This window comes from Cervus canadensis, chromosome 28 (assembly GCF_019320065.1).
Source record: "Cervus canadensis isolate Bull #8, Minnesota chromosome 28, ASM1932006v1, whole genome shotgun sequence".
Classification (NCBI taxonomy): domain Eukaryota; kingdom Metazoa; phylum Chordata; class Mammalia; order Artiodactyla; family Cervidae; genus Cervus; species Cervus canadensis.
Genome location: NC_057413.1, coordinates 39,295,316 through 39,317,307, shown reverse-complemented (window position 1 = coordinate 39,317,307; position 21,992 = coordinate 39,295,316). Strand labels below are relative to the sequence as shown.

At 57.2% G+C, this 21,992-nt stretch overlaps 1 protein-coding gene across 1 annotated transcript in view; it reads right to left on the bottom strand.

Annotated features, from left to right (window-relative positions):
- The window catches only part of ITPR3 (inositol 1,4,5-trisphosphate receptor type 3), a 68,104-nt gene extending 52,130 nt beyond the window's left edge, over positions 1–15,974 (bottom strand). Inside the window, exons 1-2 of the mRNA XM_043450965.1 lie at positions 15,592–15,974; positions 1,437–1,507 (exon numbers count right to left, since the gene is read on the bottom strand). Coding sequence (XP_043306900.1) covers positions 1,437–1,507; positions 15,592–15,680 — 160 coding nt within the window. The 5' untranslated portion in view covers positions 15,681–15,974. The remainder of the gene's footprint in view (positions 1–1,436; positions 1,508–15,591) is intronic.
- Between the last annotated feature and the right edge of the window lie 6,018 nt (positions 15,975–21,992).

Below are 21,992 nucleotides of genomic sequence, written 5' to 3'. Positions count from 1 at the left end.
AGAGAAAGGAGGGGGCGGGAGGAGGGCAAGAAGTCAAAGGAGCACTTGTTCTGCTAAGTAGAGGTTTTGTTGTCACAAACTGGCCCCAAACTCTGTCTCCGGGAACTCCAGGGCAAGCGTTGGTCCACCACACCCCACTGTCCGTCACCACCGCCCACCTCGCCACACAGCTGACTCCACACACCGCCACCTTGTCTTCTCCTGTCGGCCCCGGACCCCGCCCCCCAGCCCCTCACAGCCCAGCCTCGGGACCCTCACCAAGCCCTCCAGCCCTAAGTTCTCCCTAAGAACTCACGCGAAGCCCTCAGCCAGAGCAGAAGTGCCAGCTGTCCTCTTTCCGGCTCCAGGAACGTGCCCGTGTGCCCGCCCTCACCCTAACTGCCCCCCCACCCCGACTTCATGGACCAGGGTGGTCCGAGCAGGTGGCCCGCATGCGCACCCTGAGCCGTCCACGTTTATCAGGAGCAAGGCCGATAAAGAACACCGGCGGCGCTGGTGGGAACCGGGGAGGGGTCCGGGGTCGGGGAAAAGGTGAGGGAGTGTGACCAGACGGGGCTAGACACAGGGGACATGTGGCCAGGCACACCCCGACCTAAGAGCCCACTCAGGCACAGATAGAAGCAGAACAGCAGATGTGGGCCCCCCGTGGCCTGGGGGGACCCCCTCTGTCTCCGTACTCCGACGGATGGGCAAGGCCCCGGCAGAGATGCCCAGGAGGCCACAGGGCCCTCTTGAATCCTGCCCCCTCCCTCAACCGCATCCCTCTCGGGACAATCCCAGCTGACCTCTCCCCCAGGAGCAGCCACGCGGGCAGACAGGCGGCACCGCCCGGCGTGTCCTGGCCCGCTCCCACCCTGCCCACCACACCCAGGATCCGTCTGCCTGCCTCAGCCTCACAGGGAGTCACCGATGACAGCTTCCCCTGCTGGGCACCGGGGCAGCAGGGTTCGGGGCAGCAGGGTTTCAACCCCAGGCCTGCGGGGCGGGCGGAGGCGCCCACGGACCACAGGGCACACAGAGCCGGGAGGCAGACGCCCAGAGTCACACAGCAGAGCCAGAGCCCGCACCACAAGCCCCCTCAGGCAGGAGTCCCCCGCGCCGCCTGGGGCGGGAGGAGGGAGGAGGGGACGTGGGCCCCCGGCCGGGCCTCCTCTGGCCTGAGCAGGTCCCCAGTCACGCACAGAGCCCGGACGGTGCGGGGAGGTCAGGGGAGGACAGGCCCCCGGCCAGAGGTGGTGCGCCCCTGAGAAGCACCGCGTGCCCCCATGAAAGTGGAGAGAGAGGCCACCCTGACAAGATGGCGTCCTCGGCCGACGGGGGTTCCACAGACACGAGGGCTGCGGGCGCCCGGCCTGACCCACCCGCTGGGCCCGGGCTGCGTCCACGCCCAGGACGCCACGGGGCAGGAGAGTCAGCGGGGGGTGCAGAGGACTCACCTCGGAACTTCTTAGGCGGGTTGTCCAGGTCACCAGCCGCGGGCTCCACCACACAGCGGTCATCCACCAACCTGCGGGACGAGGCAGCCAGTCAGCAGAAAGAAGACCCCCACCTGCCCAGGCGGCCCCAGGCACCAGGACGGCCTCCAAAGAGACCGCTCGAGGGACGGAGTGGAAGGCTGGGTTAGCAGATGTAAACTTTTATATATGGAGTGGATAAGCAACAGGGTTTTACTGAACAGCACAGAGAACTACATTCAGTATCCAGTTACTGGAATGGAAAAGAATGTTAAAAGAAAAAAGAATGCATGCATGTAAAATGGAATCACCTTGCTGTAAAAAAAAAAAGAAAGAAACCTCTCTCTCCATCACTGATAATCCCGTACCATCGAGTCATCCCCTTTCTGGGCAGCACTGTTAAAAGGCGAGGTCCCCTGGGTGGGGGTGGGGGAGCCCCCACAAAAAGCTCAGAGGCACATGCCATCTGCCACCACCCTCCCCTGATGGAGCTGGAGCTGCGTCCTGGGGGTCTGCAGCCAGTCTGCGCTGGCACACACTGCCCACGTAACTCCTGGCAAGGCCCTGAGATCCCACCCAGACCAGATGGAGGAGGGAGAGAGAAGGGGACCGAGAGACAGGAGACTCAGAGAGACACAGAGAGACAGAAAAGGCAGAGTCAGAAAGACAAACGGAGTAAGAAGCAGAGGCAGAGAGAGACCAGAAACAAGCCGGTGAGAAACGCTTATGAGACACCAAACTAGGGGACAGCCTCTGAGTCTCCAAGACAAGACAACAGACCTTGCACCTTCCCAGCCTCTGTCAGACCCTCTGCTGTGGTCACCCTGGGCCTGAAATTCCTCCCCTCCATCCTGGCTGGGGTTAATCCCAAGTCTCTGGAGGACACCCACCCACCCACCCATCCATCCATCCATCCCCACATTTAACATTCTTCAACGTCACACAAGGCTCTAACACAATGATGGTGACGACGACCAGCCACCATCTCAGAGGCCAACTCTGTCTCAGCACTTCACAACCTCCGCCTCAGAATTCTCACCAACTCCCCGCAGGGGGCTAGTCATGAGCACTATTTTATAGAAGAGGAAACTGGGTTTGAACATTAGTCTGTCTCAAGTCACAGAACTAATTCCAAAGCCTCCTTCTGCTCCTCCCCTCCTTGGATTGGCCAACAAGGCCTTTTGTGATCTGACCTCACCAGAGCCAGCCTCACAACCTCCCTGCCCCAACTGTGCTAAACCTCTCGCCTCCACAGAGTGGTCCCAGCAGCCGCCCCACCGCTACCCCTCCAAGCCCCTCCATTCTTTCATTCTTTTATCCTCAGCCCCTGCTGAGGTGAAGCCTTCCTTGGCCAGTGCCCTCCCGCCCTCGGCGTCCCCCGACCCACCCAGCCCCGCGTTCCCGCAGCACCTGGTCCTGGCCTTTCCCGAGGCCACGTCTCCTCTGAGGCTCCTTGCGGTGTCTATACCATGAGTTCCCTGAGGACAGGAGCCTGGGGTTTCCCCTTTGGAATCACCAGCACGACATAGTCCACAGTAACAATAATGACAGCTAGCAGGATTTTGCTTCTAATGTTTTCACATATTATTTAATTTTCTAAGTCTCCCCTGTTTTTGCAGGAGGGCAGATTGCAGAGGGCAATGATCTGGCCAAGGACACAGAGCCAGCAAGCAGCGGAGCTGGGCTTTGAAGGCAATGGTGCAGCCTCAGGAAGGGGAGAGAAGGGCCTGCGGTGAGGACCCACTCAGACGGCTCCCCGTCCCCAGCCTCCAGCTCCATCCTCTCTCCTCCACCAGCACTCAGGCCCTTGGTCATCTTGGCCACACAGCATGGGTTCAAAGCACCACTTGTAAGTTCACTGATAACTTCCGCCTCCACCTCCTCTGTCCCTCTTCCCCCAAACTCGAGTCGTAATCTAACCACCCACTCCGCGTCTCCACTTGGATTCAGCACATTCCCAGCGGAGCTCCTGCTCTTCTTGAAGTCCTCTCTCCATCCAGCTAATCCCTCCTTCCAATCGCTTGGTCCTCTCACTCACCTCTCACAGCTAACCTGTGAGGAAATGCTGTGGGCTTTATCGTTAAAACATGTATGGAATCTGAATCTAAAGACAAAGATGAACCTATCTATGCAACAGAAACAGACTCCCAGACATAGAGAATGGACTTGTGGTTGCCACGGGGTGGGCAGGGGGGCATCAGGGAGGGATGGAGAGACTGGAGTTTGGGATGAGCAGATGCAAACTATTATATACGGGAGGGTTAAACAACAAGGTCCCACTATAAAGCACAGGGAACTATATTCAATATCATGTGATGAGATCATAATGGAAAATAATCTATATTATAAATGAGTCACTTTGCTGTACAGTAGAAGTTAACACTGTCAATCAACTGGACTTCAATAAAAATGTTTTTAAATATGTACAGAATCTGACTTTTCATCACGCCAACACCACTTGGTCCAGGCCCCCAGCGGCTCTCACCTGGATATCACTGCCTCCCCACTGGTCTCCTGACACCCCCTCACCTCTACAGCCTGTCCTCCACAGAGCAGCAAAGGGATTCCTTTAAAAGGTCAGTCAAATCAGGGCAGTGCTCTCCTGGGAACCTCCAAAACCACCCATCTCAGAGGATAAGGCAAGAACTCACAAGACCCCTTCACCTCTCACACCTCATCTCCTCCCCACCCCCCGCCCCTTGCCCAGTCTGCTCCAGCCCACCGCCCTCCTCTAGGCTCCTCAAACCTTCCAGGAGATTTGACCCAGCTCTTCCCTCTGCCTGGCACTCTCTACCCTAGACACCTTCCTGGCTCCACCCCTCCCTCATCTCCTTCAGATCTTGGCTCAAATGACCCATTCCTTTGGCTGGGCTCCCTCCCTATCCTTTTAAAAACTGTGGACTGCCTCTCTCACACTTCTCATCCCCCTGCCCGCCTCACTGTTCTCCATAGCACCACCCAGCCTGCTACAGTTTATTTGGGGTCCTATTCCTCCCCGACCTGAGATGGAAGGTTCATGAGGACAGGGATGCGTCTGAGTTGCTTGGAAATCTGTGAATAAATATTGTGTTGGCAATTCTTTGATATTTGAGGCAACCTGAAGAGAGAGATCCACTTTTAAAGGGAATCATTCCCCCAAAGACTTGTTTTACCTCGGCCCCTTCTTTTGTGCCAGTGTTCCCGTGGAGGGACTCCAACCAGGTTCACACACAGCCATACCTGACGCTGGCCTGCTGCGCCCTCCTCTGGTGAATGTCAAGGTCAGAGTTCAGCATCTGTATCGCTTCCTCCTGTATCCCCAGCACCTGGACCACCTGTCTGGCGCGGAGTGGCACACTCGAAATACATACTGAGTGAATTAATCATTTTACTGGCTACTAAGGGAAGCACACAAGAAGCAAAAGATAAGGTCTCTGCCTCAGGGAGTTCAAAACCTCACTGGGAAGACAAGTCACAGACACAGAAGAGTTCATGATCTAAGGAATACGCATGGGTGCCAAGTGATGCTACCAGCTGTGGACTTCGTCCAAGAAAGGGAGAGGTCAGAGCTTGGCCAATCAGAGAAGGTGTGAGAGAAAAGGCAAGAGCTGTGCAGAGCCTTGAATAATTCATAGAATTTCCTGTAAGACATTAGTGAATCAGATTAGCTGGCTGTCTCTTGCCAAAGCCCTGAGAGGAGGGGTTGCAGGATGGGTAAGTTTTGGTAGGGGAGGGGAGGAAGCCGGGGCGGGGCTGGGACCTGGCACTGCTGGGGGTACTGGACAGCCATAGGGCATTATGGAAGTCAGGGCAACCGAGAGAGGCTGGGGTACCCCCTCGGCCTCCATCCTGACCAGTGCATAAGGCCCTTGTAAAGGACATCTCCCCAGAGACTACCAATCTGAGGAAAACCCATCCTCACCTCAGAAACCCTCCATCCTTCCCCTGGGAACTCTTTGTCTGGGTCACACATGCAGAAAAGAAGACATGCAAGTTTGGATGCCTGGCGTGCTTTTCCTAATCCCCCTGGCATAAATGTCCCTGGTCATTATGTGGATGTCCTTCTGTCCCCACCTACTCTGGCATAGCTTCTGAAGCCCTGCTGTCTCCAACTGAGCCCCTCCCCAGTGCCCAGTGGTTTACAGAGCAGGGCACATTTGGGGAGTACAAGCTGAAGCCACTTAGAGAAGGGGAGGGGTTGGTCAGGAGGGTAGTGTGGCCTCCAGCAGAACTGCAAGCAAGGTCAGAAAGGAAAACACCCCAAATCAGCAGCCAACAGGGGACAGGAATGGTCTGTATGGACGACCAGAACAGAAAAGCAAGCCATGTGGACCATGAAATAAAAAAAGGCAGGGGGCTCCTGGAAGGCATCAGGAAAACAGACTCAGGAAGATGGGACTTTCAGGACCTGCTCCTGGATCCAACATCCCACTCCCTCCCTTCTCCAAGTGCGGGTCCTGGATGAGCAAAATCAACACAGCCTGGGAACATTCTGAACCCCTCCCCTGCAGTCTCTGAGGGATGGCACCTTGCCCTCCCCATCATTTCATTTCCCATCTGGAGCGCAGCCCTCCACCACAAAGAGGGCAGCCAGCGGCAGGATCTTTAGGAAGTCCCAAACTGCCTCGCAGCGCGCCCGCGGAAGTCTCCCCTCCGTCCCTCAGAAGCTCCTCCTCAGGGCTGAGGCATCCCAAGAAGGTGCTATCGGGAGGGTGGGGAAGGGAGGGGTGTCCCGTGAAGCCATTAACAGATAAGCGGGAAAGCCCTTATCGTACGGGCTGCGGAGAGGGAGACCCTGAGGCCAGAGGGAGGCACGAGGGCCGGGACACCCGACGGCTAAGTTTCGATGGAGGGGGAGCCTCAGGGGGCGCGGCCGGGACTTTCGAGCTTCTGGGTAGAGCTAGAGCTAGCGCCGAGGCCCCCTGAAGCCCCGCCCCGATCCGCCGAGGCCCCCTGAAGCCCCGCCCCGGACGCCGAGGCCCCGCCCCGGCCCGCCGAGGCCCCGCCTACTCGCGGAGGCCGCAGAACGCTCCCGGCCAGCCCCGGCCCCGCCCCCGCAGTGGAGCGAAACTCGCCTCCCCGCGTGCGGCCGTCGCCCCAGCCGCGTCGCGGAGGGAATGCGAGCGCGGCCTCGCCCCGGCTTGCCTCCCACTGCAAGCCGCCGCCAGGACGCTGGGCCCCGGCCAGGCGCGCCCGGGGGTGGCAGAAGGCGGGCGCGAAGGGGTGGGGACGAGCCGCCAGCGCCGGCGCTTTCCTCCCGAGCCGGGGAGCCCGCGGGGGGCCGCCCCGGGGGATCCCTTCTCACTGGTGGCACCCACATCCCGGCCGTACCCCTCCCCATTCTCCCTCAAGGTGGGGGCATCTGTGTGCACTGTACTAGCCTGGCTTCCGATGCGCACCTGGCGCCGTAACCAGGTAACCCCTCCCCGCCTGAGCGCCTCCATCCCCGTCCAAGGGCTGGGGAATGGCCTACTCCCGCCGGCGCTCAGCCAGCCCTGCGTCCTGCCACATTCAAGGCGGGCCACACCTCCGATCCTGCGAGTCCCTGTCTGTCCCCACCAACTAAAGGTGCGGGGGCGCCTCAGCCAACATCACCTTAGAAGAACTGACGCTCCACTGTGCAGAACACGTTTACTTTATAAATCGTTTTTACACCCAGTACCTCATCCCATTCTTACCACAGTCCAGTGAGGTTCACAAAGTTAAAGGAACCACCTGGACCATGCAGGAGGTAGCTGATGGCACTTGTACAATCTAGGTCTCCATCGGTCCCACAAAACTTTACTGCGAAGGGAGGATGTGCTGGGTGGGAGCTCCTGTGAGTACAGGAGCTGCCTTCTACACTCTCGCCAACTGAGGACAGTGAGAGACAGAAGATGGGTCTAAGCCTGCACCGTACAGGGCCCAGGAGGAATCGGCATGGTGGGCAAGGGGAGGGCGTGAGAGGAGAGAGAGGGTCCGGCACCAAGTCGGTGGGCAGGCCTGCCCTGGACCCTCTGAACAGGAGTTAGTGGACAGCTCTGCTCTAGAAGGATGTGGAGGGCGCTGCCCTGAAAATGCCCTAGGGTATGCACCCCTAGACCTTGGTAGGAAGGAAGAGAGAAAGGCAGATGCATCCAGGGGCCTAGCTGGCCCCATTCTGCCTGGGGTGGACTTTGAGATCAGGTGAAAGCCACGGAAAAGGCAGTGGGGCGGGTCAGTGCTGCCAGGAAAGATTAGATAAGGAGGAGGAAGAAGGGAGCCAGAAGTGGTGCCAGTGACTATCAGAGGAGCAGCTGAGGAAGGAGGCCTGCAGACTGGGGAGACCCCCAAAGATCCCTAGACAGCCCCTTCCTGATCTAGCCTGGGAAAGAGAGGTGCAGGGGGAGACCAAGGAGCTCAGGCCGCACAGTTAAAGGAACAGCCAGTTCCAGACCCCAGATCTCCTGACTCCCAGCCCAGGGCACTGGCCACCACCCCACAGATCTAGGCCAGACCCACGGAAGGCCACTCCCAAAGCAGGCACTGTCAGAACACTGGGATCAGCTGGTGGTGGATGGAGGCCTTGGATTCCCCCTCCCCAAATACTCAGAGTCACATCTGCTGGTGGGGGTGGGGAGGAATGCTGGGCAAGTAACCCAGATTCACTGGCTGAGATCCCTGGCTCATCAGAGAAAAGCAGTCCACTTCTGCATCCCTGCAGAAAAACACCCATAAACCTGACCTCTACACGTCTTTCTTTACCAAGGATCCACCCGGAGCCACCAAAGGGACCAGTGCATATGGACTTTAAAATAAGCATGGCTCATCCTTTCAGAGAGCTTATGTCTAGAAAGGACAGTAAGCCACACACTCGGGCTCTCGGGGAACCCCAAGAGTCTCCCCAGTGAGGAACAGAGGCAGCAAATGTGATTAAACCTGACCAGACAGAAATAAAGACCCTTGGCCAGGGCACAAGCTTTCAGAGCGCTGCCTCTGCCCATAGGCCTGCCTGTGAGGCCAACCCTCTGAGAGCCTGGGTTTCTGGCTCTCAGGGCTGGATGGGCTCTGGCAAGTCCTGGGGTCTCTATTAGGCCAAGGAAGAGAGGGACGGGGAGCAGGGGAGACAAGAGAGCTGAGAAAAGGCACAGAAGAGGGGCAACCGTGGGCCACCCAGCCCACCCCCAGGCCTCTCTCCTACACTCCATCCAGGGAGTGGGCTCTGAGCCTGTCCAACCTGCCTCGTAACTGAGGCTGGAGGGGCCTCCGCAGGGCAGCCCCGAGGCCTAGGCCACCCAGCTGCAGACCCTGCGGGGCTCTCTGGGAAACAGAGCAGCAAGGGCAGCCCTGATGACTCCACAAAGGGAGACTGTCTACAGCCTCCCCATCAGGGTGAGGAAGAAAGAAGTGGGGGCAGGCGCTGCTTCAGATTAAAGGAGACTCAGGAGGCATTATGAATCAAATTAACACATGGACCTTGATCAGATCCTAATTTAAAGACACCAGTGGTCGAGGCCAGACTGAGAACAATGGAGTGGATTGATTGGACCATGGATCCGGCATTGGATGCTATTCGGAAATTACTAACTGGTGTGCTGACAGTACTGTGGTTACGCAAGAACACAGCCTATTTCTTAGGAACGTAAAATGAAAGATGTAGAGGCAAAAACATGCACTGCATGTAATCTACCATGAAATACTTCAACAAAAAATAAGCTGAGTAAATATGGCAAAATGTAAACAATGACTCGGTCTAGGTGGTGGATATGTAAGTGTTCTGAATGATTCTCTCCTTTTTTTTTTTTCTTTTTGCAGCACTGCGAGGCATGCAGGACCTTAGTTCCCAGACCAGGCATCGAACCTGTGCCCCCTACACTGGAGTGTGGCGTCTTAATCACTGGACCACTAGGGAAGTCCCTTTTCCTGCTTTTATAAATTATATATATGCCTCCAGTTGGTGGTAAGGGGTCAAAGGGACAGCACTGACCAGAGCTGTAAATACTCGGCCAAGTCCACCCATTGCCAGCAGGAACAGCATCTCTGAGACACAGACCGAATTCTCCCTCTCACGACCTGTCACCCCCGTCACCCTATTTCTAAACTCAGATCCTGTAAAGCTGGCTCTCCTGCAGGCTGGAGGAAGGGGGTGATGGCTGGCTGGCTGGCTGGCTGAGTGATGGGAGAGCGATTTGTAAACCAAATATGCACAGGTGTCTGCCTCAAACACCTGCAGCTGCCCCTGGGCTAAGATTTACGTTCACTGTCTCTTCTGGCTCTGCATACCTGCCAGCCAAACAAATGTGAACCTTTGCACGCGAGTGATCATTTCACTCCCCACTCAGGCCCCAGCCAGGGGTCCCCACAGCCCATCTCCCCGAGTGGCAACCCCTCTGCAATGTGTCCCCCTCTCCAAGCCCCAGTCCCACCACACCCCAGGTCCACTGGGGTGGACCATTTCTGCCCTGGTGTAGAAAATCCTGCAGCCTCTTCTCCAGTAGCCATGGCGGACTCCTGCTGGGTCACCCCCCACCTCCCCAGGGGTCCGCCACACAGGAGGCTGCAGGTACAAATGCTGGGAACCACCGCCACCCTGGGTGCGACCAGGGTGACAAACGTGGGGGGCTCGGAGCTGAGGCCTGTGATGAACTTACTGGAGATCTGGGCCCTGCTCTAGCCCCCACTTCCAGAGAGGAGCCCCCCAGGTCCACACGGGGTGAAGTGTGGTGAGCAGGCCTGGGGGTGGACTGCAAGGAGGAATCTGCTCAGGAGTAATCAAAACACAGACGCCTCCCCCCAAAGGAAGGGCAGAAAGCTGCCAAGACCCCACCCTGAAATCCAGCATATCACCCCACCCCGAGCCCAAGCCTCTGCCCCACCCACCCACAGCCTCACGAGGCCAAGCAGGGGAGGGGAGGGGACGTGGGTCAGGAATGTAGGGCAGGGCAGAGCAGGAGCAGCTGGCTACAGCAGGATTCTTTTAGGGCCCAGGAGGAGCAGGCAGCTGGGTCCCTGGAGCCCCACGGCAGGACCTTGGAGCTGATTCTGTCCTTGGGCCACGCCCACACTGACTGTCTCCACTGCAGCCCTCCCTGTCGCAGCCACCACGCCCGACCTGGTCCCGCCTGGAGGGCAGAGACTGGTCCTACTCCCCACACCCCTAGTGCAGTCCTCTCAGACTCCTGATGTGAAGTGAGCATCCCTGGGGCACTGGATCCCAGCTTCCTCCTCCTCCTCCACCACCTCCATCACCAGAGTTAGAGAGAGCCAGCAAGGGAAGAGATGTGCCTGGGCATTCCCCGCTGGTCCAGAGGAAAGGACGCCACACTCTCACTGCTGAGGGCCCAGGCTCAATCTCTGGTCAGGGATCTAAGATCCCACAAGCCACTCAGAACAGGAGAAAAAAAAAAAGGTGTGCCTTCCCTTTGATCCTGGACTTCCACTTCGGGGAACCTGTCCCAAAAGGTTAACTGGACAAGTTGGTGTTCCGGTATGGACTAGGATGTTCAGTGCAGATTGTGTAGAACAGCAAGAAATGTACAGACAAGCCAAATGCCCAAGACTAGAGTTGCTTAAATAAGTGAGGTACATCATACAGCGGGGCCCTCTGCGACCACAACACTCGTAGGCCAGCATGCATGGGAAACACACAGCTTAATGTATTCTCCCCAAAAAGCCAGTATACAAAGCCAGATGTGCAGTTTGACCATTTTGTACATGTTTATTTGTGGGTGCATAAAGACTAGAAAGTCCATATAGAGGCTGTCAAGATAATCACAGTGGTATTACAGATAACTTTTTATTTTAGTTTTTTCAAGTTTTCTCCATGGAGCATATATTATTTTTAAATCAGGAAAAAAACAGTATGGGAATCCCCTGGTGGTTCACTGGTTAGGACTTGGCGCTTTCACTGCCGGGGCCTGGGGTTCAGTCCCTGGTGGGGGAAATAAGATCCTGAAAGCCGTGGAGCACAGCAAAAACAAAAACTTTTTAATTAAGAAAGGAAAAAAAATATGTATTTTCCAAAAACCAATGAGTTGTATGGACTGGTCTAGAGGAGGCTGAGACCTACCTTAGGGCGCAGGACAGGGGTAAGTCCAACATCTCATTCCAGTGAAATCACAATTAAATGAAAGCCAAGGGCAGTTCAGACATCTGCCCATGGAATTCGGTCTGCATGGGGGGGCCAGCGCCCCCTCCTGGAATTACCCTTGTCTCAGAGACTTAAGACTCAACAGGCTCTTAGGGACCATTTCTCCCAGCTCTCCACTGTACAGACTAGAATAGGCTGGACTCTGTCTTGGTTACCACTGATTCCCCAGTGACTAGAACAGTGTCTGGCACATAGTAGGTGCCCATTAAATGTTTGCTGAATGACTTAGTGACGTCTGATGAAAACTAAGAGATGGGCTTTCTGGACCAAGGAGCAGACCTCAGACCCCACCCCTACAAGTGTTAATACAGTTGGTCTGACATGGGATGCTGGAACTGGATTTTTCTTTTTTAAAGACACACAGGGATTCTCAGATGCAACAGAGCACCTTAGAGGACAATCAAGGTGATAGAAACACACTCTGAGAGGCAGGGCCTTGCCAAAATCACCCCTCCGGTGAGTGACAAAGTAGGTCCTGACCCTGAGACCCGGAGCTTCCTCCACATTGACCTCTGCGTTCCCTAGGTCCTGACCTCCAAGGCCCACCCTCTTGGAAAAGCAGATCACACCCCCTGTGATCACCGAGCCCTGAATGACACTTGTCCAGAGGCCCTGACCCCAAATGGTGCTCCAAGGCTCAGCCATAGGCAGTCAGAGGCAATCTGACCCATCCTGGGAGCTCAACTGCACGACCTCGTCCACCCACACTCCCCAGCTTACCGAAGGAGTCTGGGGGCCCCTCCTCCGGGCACTCAAAACAGACCTTCAGGGAACTGCATATGAGACCCAAGGGGCCCATCCCACACTCGGGGCCAGTTCCCCCCAGCCACTGCCAGAAGCCATAGTAAATCCTTCACCAGCAGTGGCCCCCCCCTCCGCCTCTGCTGCCTCCCACAGCGGGGAGGGGGAGGAATGAGGCAGGGTCCCGGCCATGCACTCCTGCCAAGGACACGCATGGGCCTGCTCTCCCTTCCCGCCCGAGGTCTCAGCCTGCTCCGGGATCCACTCCCCAAACCCCTCCCGTCCTTCCAACCCAGAGTTAATGTACAATCGTCACCAGGAGCTCTAATTACCCAGGCGGCTCTAATTGGCCTCCTCCACTTGGCTCGCAGAGCCCAGCTGGAATCTGAAGGCTGCCCCAGACTCCCTCCTCCACCAGTGCCTGCACTTCCCACCTCCCAGCTGAGCAGCCTCACTGGCCCCCAAGGCTGCACTTGTCCTCACCAAAGTCACTTCCTCCAGCACTCACTGGGCACCTCTGGGGCACCAAGCATTGGGATCGCCTGGGAACTGAACCAAATCACCCTCCAGGGTTCACAGACATGGGCACCAACAGCCAGGGTGAAGGCAAAGTGGGGCCAGAGCTGAGGATGGAGGCAGAAAGATTCCAGCGAGGGTGGAGCAGAGGGAGAATCACAGAGAGTGATGCTTCTCTTTTAGACACCAAGTCTAAATTTTAGGCTCAAAATGCAGATTCTGATTCAGTAGGACAGGCTTGGGTGTGAGATTATGTATTTTCTAACAAACTTCTCCGTGATGCTGATGCTGCTGGGCCAAGGACCACACTTCGAGTGGCCATGCTTTGTGGTGTTCAGAAATCATTCTTCCCTTGAGTTTGGCTCTGAGCATGTGCCCAGCACAGTGCTGGAGTGGATGAATGGGGTGATTAATCAGTCAGTCCTGGCAGAGAGCCCAGCATTAGAAGGCCCTACAGACAAACCTCCAACTAATCATAAAGCATCAAACAATACAATTAACATCGTAGAGGAACTTGTACAAAGTAGTTTGAAGCACAAGAGAAAAGGGGTAAATTCTGCCCTGGTCCGGGGCGGGGGTAGGGGGGTAGGGTGGGGGGCTGGATCTCACAAAGGAGGCGCTTTGCACCAGGTCTGAGAGGGTGGGTTAGATTTACCCAGGTGGAGACTGGCTGAAGGGCGGGGGCAACACAGAAACAAAGGTAGAGACAGGACAAGGTTCCAGGAATCTCAATCCACGTGGTGCATCGGGGGTGTGAAGAGGAGGTGAAAAAAAAGAAAGACAATTAATTTGGGGCCAGCACATGCCGGTGCTAGAATGCCGTCTGGGAGGGCAGGCATGCAGGCGTCAGCGGCAAGTTGGGAGCTCTGGGAACCGGCCCCCGGAGCAGAAGGGCTCTGGCAGTCACAGGCCCAGCCTCAGAATCAGATTGGCGAGCAAGAGGCCGCTTCCTGGGGCAGGAAGGGCTGGGGCGAGAGGGAGCTGTGTTAGGAAGCAATAGAGGGAATCCCTGGCAAGCGGATGAGGCCTGTGTGAATGGCAGGAGGAGACGTTTCCCTTGGGCTTCCCTGGTGGTCCAGGGGCTAGGACTCCCCGCTTCCACAGCAGGGGGCGTGGGTTGGGTCCCTGGTCAGGAAACTAAGATCCCACCTGCCAGACAGTGCGGCCCGGCCAAAAATTTCCCTTGATTCTGTTAGATCTCACGGGTGCTGAAAAAGCCCCCAAGAGTGTGCTTAGCCCTAACACTGAGCAACAGAGAAAATGGTCATTTCCCCAAAGCCCTGGACCTGTCCAGACAGCAGAAAGGAGGCTTCCAGCATCTGCCCCCGTGTGCCCCCCACACCCTCTGCTCCTTCCCTTGGCGTTATCAGAGGTGTTGACTCCGTGCCAGCCAGGCAGTCTGGCCAGAGGGGCAGTCTGAGAGTCATCGCTCTCTGGCGGAGGTCAGCTCACCGAGCGCTCACCCATTCCCATCCTCTGGGAAACCGACCAAGAGAAGGCAGACTAGTGGGGAGAGGTCGACGGGCTGGGGAGTCCGCATCTGAACGGGGAGGGAGCTGGGAAGGCCTGGAGGTGCTGAGATAAGGCGCAAGGTATGCTGGAATTCCCAGTCCGCGTCCCCCATTGGCTGACTCAGCCCTCCAGCCCGCGAGATCTTTCCCACACGACTAAAGCTAAACTCCCAACAAGACACCAAGGGAGCCAGGTGACTCCCACCTCCTGAGTTCAGGGTCAGCTCGCCCTGGGCTGAGGGTGCCAAGGCTGTCCTCCAAAACCCCCGGGGAGAAGGCACCTTGTAGCCAGTTGGCGTCCAGATGAGTCGGGTCAGCAGACAAGGGTGGGTTCATCCTAAAGAACCGCTGGGTGTGGTAGATGAGACCATTTAACACAAGTCCACAGACTAAAACGGGACACAGGTAACAGGCCCCACCCTGGGGCTGGAGAGGTGTAGGAGCCACTCTCCCCTCCGCCCCAGCGACTCACTCAACTGCCCTTCGTAAGATAAACCCATTTCCTCTCATTCTTTCCCTGCCCTATGCCAGCTCTGGGCCTGGCCCTCTCCAGGGACGTGACCGGATTCCTTGCTCATCCAGACCCTGTGGGGTGGCGGCCAGAATTAATTAATGTTTGCAAAGTGCTCCAGAGATCCTGGGACTAGGGACCCAGGGGCGCCAGATGAGCTGAGCAGGAAATTGCCAGGGAGAGGCGGAAAGAAGGGGCCGCCTGGCGGGACCTGGGACGCCTGGAAGGAGAGGGCAGCGAAGAGGCTCCTAGAGACAGGGAACAGGGCAGGAGAGAGCTCGGAGGAGAAGGTACGACCCTCCAAAGTAGCAGCAGGTCTGTAACTAGACGGCCCGGGCTTCTGGTCCACCCGCTCACCATCACCACCATCACGATTCCGCCCCGCTCCAGAGTCGGCCACGTCCAGGCCCGGACTGTCCCCGACTAAGGCCACAGCCACCCACCTGCCCCCCGCACACGGCCCACCTGCAGAGGAAGTCTCAGGCCCCCCACCCCCGCCCCCGCCTCTGGGGAAGAAAGGCGAGCGTGCGAGGGTGGAGGCTTCGCGATGGGGGCGCCTCCTGCCAACACAGGCGGGGCGCCCGACTGCTACCTGGGCAAATATTTCACTTCCTTTCTCTTAAAGAAGGAGGCAAGCCGCTGCCCTGTTCCTTGAAGCTGGGGGACGACCAGGTCCCCTGACGGCGGGAGGCAGCAGAACGCACGCAAACGGCACCGGGGCCCACAGCGCCCCCTCCCCACCCGCGCCCCCCTCGAACTCGGCTCGCTCACCCCAGAGTGCTGATGAAGCCATTGACGGAGCCCTCGGCGTACAGGGAGACGATGTCCCCGATGTGGAGGAAGCTGGACATCTCGCTCATGGCTGCGGCCCTCGGGGGAGCCGGGGCGGTGGGGGCGCCCAGGGGCGCGCGGCCAGGCGCGGTGCGGAAGGCGGAGAAGACCCGCGAGGCCGAGCGGGGCGCGCCCCCACCTCGGAGCCGGGCTCTCGGCGCGGCCGGGGCGGGCTGGCGGCCCCCGAGCGGAAGGCGGCGCGGCGCGGCCCGGGAGCCGGAGGTGGCGTCCGGGTGAGGAGGTGCCCGCGTCTCGGCACACCCGCCGCCCGCCCGCCCGGCCCGGCCCGCGCGTACCTGCGGCGCAGAGGAGCAGGAAGTCTGGGGCGGCGGCACACACATGCAAATCTCACCCGGGAGGCGGGGAAGCCACACCCCGCCCCCCCGGCCCGCCCGCCGGCGCCCACGTGCGCCGACCCGCCTCCCGCGCCCCTCGCGCGTCCCGGCCCAGCCTCCCGGACGCCGAGGCGGCCGCCGTCCCCGCGCGATCCCGACGGCTCCCGGGACATTTCCAGCTCCGGCGAGTCCGCAGCCAGACTTGCGGAGCCGCCATCCCTGGGAGGCCCAGCGGGAGCTCTCCGCCCTCGAGGTTCCCCGAAAAGTCTACTCGGCCCTCGAGTCGCTGAGGGCTGGGGGGGCGGCCGCGGAAGGGGGAGCCCGGGCGCCCCAGCGGGCGCTCCCTTGAGCCGCGCCCGGAGGACGTGCCCCGGAGCGCCCTGGCTGCGGCCGCCCTGCGGCCACCTCGCCGTCTCCGCTCCCAGCTGAGAGCCGTCTTGCGCGGAGTGGCGCGCTCATTCCTTCGCAGCGCACATCGGGATTCATTTTTCTTAACGTAAAAAGCCTTTTCATTGCACAATAGAAAGTGCTAGGGCTTGGAGGGGAAATGAAGCGATGGGGTGGGTTTTGTTTTTCCTCGCCGCATTCCTGTGTACAAAGAGATCCAACTTCCGAATCAGTTCAGCCGCTCCCTCTCCAGGAGTTGGCTCCGAAACTCCTGGCTTCTTCTTTCTTTTCTTTTAAGGGGGGAAGGAGGGGGACAGGAGTGAAAACTACCTTCGCTGGTTAATTGCGCACCCGAGCGCCAACGAGGACCAGACCAGGGCCAGCCCCCTAGGAGTGACCCACTGCGGTGTCGCCGCTGAGCTTTTGTTCATTAAGTCCTCCCCTCAAACGCACGTCCCCAGGTCTCCTGCTTTCTGTTCTGTCCCGGGGCGCTGGGGTGTTTGCTTCCTAGTCCTTTTATTTTAGCTTCTGGGATAGAGTCCCCAGCGCCACCCATTGGATCACGTTTACTCCCTTCCGACACCCCCACCCTGACTTCCTGGGAAGGGGAAGGCTTAACCCTGAGAGAAAGGGAGGAGGGGACTGCGGATTGGGGGTGGGGGGGTAAGGCCCCGGGGGGATGAAGGACGAGGAGCCCAGAGACAGCTGCTGACCCAGGGGGAGAGAGTGGGGAGCCCCTGGGCCTGTGGCTTTTTCACGAAGACCCCTAGAATATGGGAGAGGAGGACCCCTCCAGGATTGCTGAGTTCAGTGTTTTCCAGTCTTTTCACCAGTCTATTTCACCACAATAGCAAATCAATTTTACCTCAGACCTGTCGGCACCGTCATCTGTCTATAAGCAAAACAATAGTTTCACAAAACAATACTTACCCTTATGACCTGTGATTGCACTCTGATATTTTCTGTTCTATTTGTTTTGTTTCGTTTTGTTTTTTAATACTGATTGTGAACCACTAAATTGCTCCGTTAAATGTACCAAATGAGTTGCAAATTGCACTTGGAAAGACCTCACCCTGGCCACTCTGCCAAAAAGAGATGAGCAAATCCTGGAGAAGGAGAACCAAACCTCTAGGTCACACAGCCCCGTACATGGCAACTGGAACCAGAAGCCCAGCCCTTGACCCCCAGCTCCTGACCGCCTGCCCAGTAGTCTCTCCAGGGCCTCACACTACCCTGGAGCCTCAGCCATCTGTCCCCGGAGCCCAGCTGGGAAGGGCCAGCCCCTGAAACAGCTTCACTTGCTCCCAGAAGTCAGGACTCCACTGCATTTCCTGCAGACAGAGAGGAAACATATGCATTTGTTCCACAAGCATTTCTCGAGGGCCCACTATGTGCCGGGCCAGTTGCCAGTCCCCGCTCCAGTCAGTGATGACGAAGAGGAGTGCGCTGGAAACACCCCCTCCAGCAGCTTCACTCTGGACTTGTGCCTTCCTTGTCCCAGCCACATCCAAGGGTCCGTGTCCTTCTGCTAAGATTCAAACGGAGGGTTCCATAACTCAGCCAAGGTCTGACAGCCCTGAAGTGGAGGTCAGGCCTATCTTGCCCAAAGTACCTGCCACTGGTTCCCCCTTCACCCCCAGGTCAGGAGTGCTCTGAGCCTCTGTCCCTCCACCACTGAGAGCACTCAGAGGTGGGGAGAGCAACCGTCACCTGGCTGAGAAGCCCTGGGAGGGATGCCCCGGCAGCCTCCTCCCACACACACACTGCCTGGGGTGCTCCTCTGGACCACGGCACCCATCCCGTGTTCCCAGAGGAGACACCCCTGGGCTCCAGACCCCTGTCACCTGCCTCTTAGAAATCATCTCCACTGGAAGCGCTTTTATGCATCTGGGTTCTGAGGTAGGGTTTGTTTAAAGAAAGGTTCAGTTGGTTAAAAAATAATAAAATGAAGAAACTGATGATACAACTGCAGTGAGTTCACGCACCCCTTGTGTTTCCTCATCACCCACACGATCAAATCTACAGGACTTAGCTCAGCACACCAGACCCTGTCTGTCCCCACCCACCCCTTGGCAGGCACAAAGGTTACTGCTCCAGAATGGTGCTGTGAAGTGCACAGGCTGATCCTCATGGGCCTGGGATCGAGGCCCAGCTCTGCCGATTTTCCAGAGGCCGTTCTCCCAGCCTCCATTTCCATCAGTTAAATGGGGAGCATACCATACCGACACGTGGGGGCAGTGGGATAAAGCGGTCAGCACAGCACCCCCCTGGTTAAGAAGGACTGAGCGCGTTCAAGCTCGTTTCCCCAGGACCACATCCACTCCTGCTCCACCACTCCCCGCTTTCTATTCCCGTGGTCAGAAGGAATTCTCCTTCCCTGATGCCCAGAGCAGCAATCTTTTAAATCTTATTATGAAATACTTTCAGAAGTAAGATTATATTTAAAATAATAGATTAAAAAGAGAGTTAGTGCCCTGTACGTATCCTCCAACTTTGTCAAATCTTCATATTTTGCAAAATTTAGTTCCAACATATATTTTTTTAAACTAAACAATTCAGTTAAAAAATGAAAGAAAAAAAAAATTCAGTTGAGGTTCCTTCCATGGGTGCATGCGTGCTGAGTTGCTTCAGCTGTGTCCGGCTCTTTGCGACCCTGTGGACTGTAGCCCGTCAGGCTCCTCTGTCCCTACATACACCTCCCCATCTACGCCGGGCCCTGCCCCAGCTCTCCCTTCCCCCTCCAGACAGGACCCTGATTTGGGAATATTGTTTCCTGCAGTTTTTACAGGTGGTACAGATGTATCCATAAACAATGTACGCTATCTCTCCGCGGGGCTTTACATGTTGAATAAATAGTGTCACCCTGCATGTATGCTCTGGCACATGGAGCAGGGTGACAGCCCACTTCCTGTCCACATCACAATTTGTTTATCTGTTGGTCGGTGACCATGAAAGGCCTGTCTAGGTTTTGGCTACCACAACCGTGTTGCAGTGTACATTCTTGTCTGCTTATGCAGACGCTTGAGTGTCTCTAGGGCAGTGAGTCCTGAAATCAGCTGAAAGGGTAAAGATCAGCACTTTTTAAAACTCAGAATTGATTAGGAAATAACCAGCATGACATGTCTTCGGGGTCACCATTAGGGTGAAAGTCCTGTGTCGTGAGGGGCATGTGTGTTCTGGATCTCAGTGTGGGCCTATTGAGGATACCTGTTCAAAAGTGATTTAAAAACTCTACTCCGGAGTGAGAACTTAGAAGGTGAACTTGCTGGATCTCAGGGAAGGTGCAGTTCGACCTCCTGGGAGTTGATGAATTGCACTCCAAAGTGGCCTTTCTAAGTCATCTTCTCATGGGTCACTAGAAGTATGTCCGTTGAGATATGCCTCCCCCACCAACACTTGCTGTTGTCAGGCTTCTTAGCCTGGAATTTCTTTGTTTCTCCACTCTCAGAGAACAGATTGGGGCCATCTTGAATGGTAATGCTCTCTCTCCTTTTTGGCCTTCCCCATTAGACCATGAGTTCCTAGATAGAGGAGGCTGTGTCTGCGTTAATTTGTGTCCCCACTGGGCCTGGTATGTAGCAAGTGTTCACAAAATCTATGCAGAATTGAACTCTCAAAGAGGAGGAGGATGGGGAGAGTATAAAAATTATTCCAGGAGGGCTTCTCCGGTGGCTCAGTGGTAAAGAATCCACCAGCCGTTGCAGGAAACACTGATTAGATCCCTGGTCCAGGAAGATCCTATGTGCCGTGGAGCAACGAAGCCCGTGTGCCACAAGTATTGAGCCTGTGCTCTAGATCCCGGGAGCTACAACTGCTGAGCCCACGCACCGCAGCGACTGAAGCCCGCACACCCCAGAGCCTGTGCAACAGGAGAAGCCACCACAGTGAGAAGCCCGAGCACCGCAAGAAGAGGCGCCCCTGCTCTCCGCAGCCAGAGAAAGCCCGCTCCCAGCAGAGAGGACCCAGTGCAGCCAGAGTAAATAAAAACTTAAATAAATAAATAAATAATCCTGAGAAATAATAGGAGACTGTGGGAGCCCTGGATCAGGGTATCAGACCCCTGGGTCCCCAGGCAGGAGGCGGGAGCTTCCAGGGATGCTCTAAGTGGTTGGAAAGGAGACCTGACCGGCCCACCCCTCCTGAGGGGCTTCAGTGGGATGCCCTGAAGCGGGGGCAAAGATCAAGCCCAGGAAGGAGGCTGCCTCCATCCTCATGGCAACTGGTTTACCTGGCTCAGGCCCTAACCTCCAAGGCCAGGTTCCTCTAGCACCACCTCCCAAAGGGGCCTCTTCTAGAAGGAAAACAGAGAGGATGGGACAGTCCGGTCAGAAAGCCCAAACTCAGGATTCCCAAGGAGCCAGTGACTGCAGGCGCCTCCAGGATGGGAAACTGAGGCGCTGGGCCTGGACTGTGGGGTGGGGGCGGGGGGGGGAGCGGATTTCGTCTCAGCATATCTTTTTTTTTTTTTCTCTTTTTTTAACCTTTTGAATTTTGGACCATGTGGATGTTTAACCTATAACCCAAACTAAAGATGCTCAAATTCTTACCCTCCAAGTGGCAAGCTCCAAGAACCCTCAGAAAGACCTCCAGGAACCCACTTCTATCCTCCATCCAATCCAGACCTGCCCAGACTCAGAAGGAACTCGGGCCGTGTGCTGAGGGAAGGGGCCACCAGGTCTGACTCTTAGGCCCTGTCACCAGCATGCCCCCCGCCTCCCCGCCACCACACCTGCCTTTCTAGGCTTCTCCCCAGCTCTGCCATGCGACTCTGCAGAGGGTCCAGACCTCTGTGAGTCTCGGGTTCCTTCTTGTAGCTAGAGTTCACACCACCTTCCCAGACTTCACCCCTGGTGCTGACTGCTCTTGGAGCTTTTCCTGGTCCTCCCTGACGGGGCCTGCGAGGGGCAGAATGGCCACCCCCATGCTGGCGGTGCCATCTCAGGGTTTGGGGCCATAAGAGGTCATCTGCAGGGCTTCCTCGGGCCCTCGCCCCTGACGTAGCAGCCGGGCCGGGAGGGGAGGCGGAGTTGGGCCAGAAGGGCTGACTCAGTGCAGCAGCCACCCTGCCGGGTCAGCCGGGCACCCCACCCACCGCCTGCCGGGGTTCCCAAAGAATTCCTTCCCCATGCCATAAGCTGCCCTGGGCGGGCACCCCAGCCCGCAGCAACCACTCAGCCACAGCCAGGGCTGCCTGCCCGGCCAGACTTCACACACACACACACACACACACTCACATTCACATGCTCAACCTCCCAGGGAGCCTGGAAGGAGACAGAACTTGTTCTGTTGGTCATCCCCCACCCCCACCTCCCAGCCTTCAGTGTCATATCTATTCATTTCAGACATTCGCTGACCACTGACCACATGCAAGGGGCTGGAGAGGAAACGGACAGAGGAATGCAGCCAGCTAGCCCGAACGCGCGCGGTCCCCGCCTGGGGAAGAAAGAGATCAAAGAGCCTGTGGCTGCTGGTCCCCCGGTCCCAGAAGAGAGTGATCCCGTCCTTCCACTCAACGGCCTCTTGAGAGCAAAGCCACTGGTTCTGAAGTCCTGAATCCAAGGGGCCTGATCTTTCCTCCTCCTCTGCCCTGAGAGGGTCGCCAGCAGATAAGGCGACCCC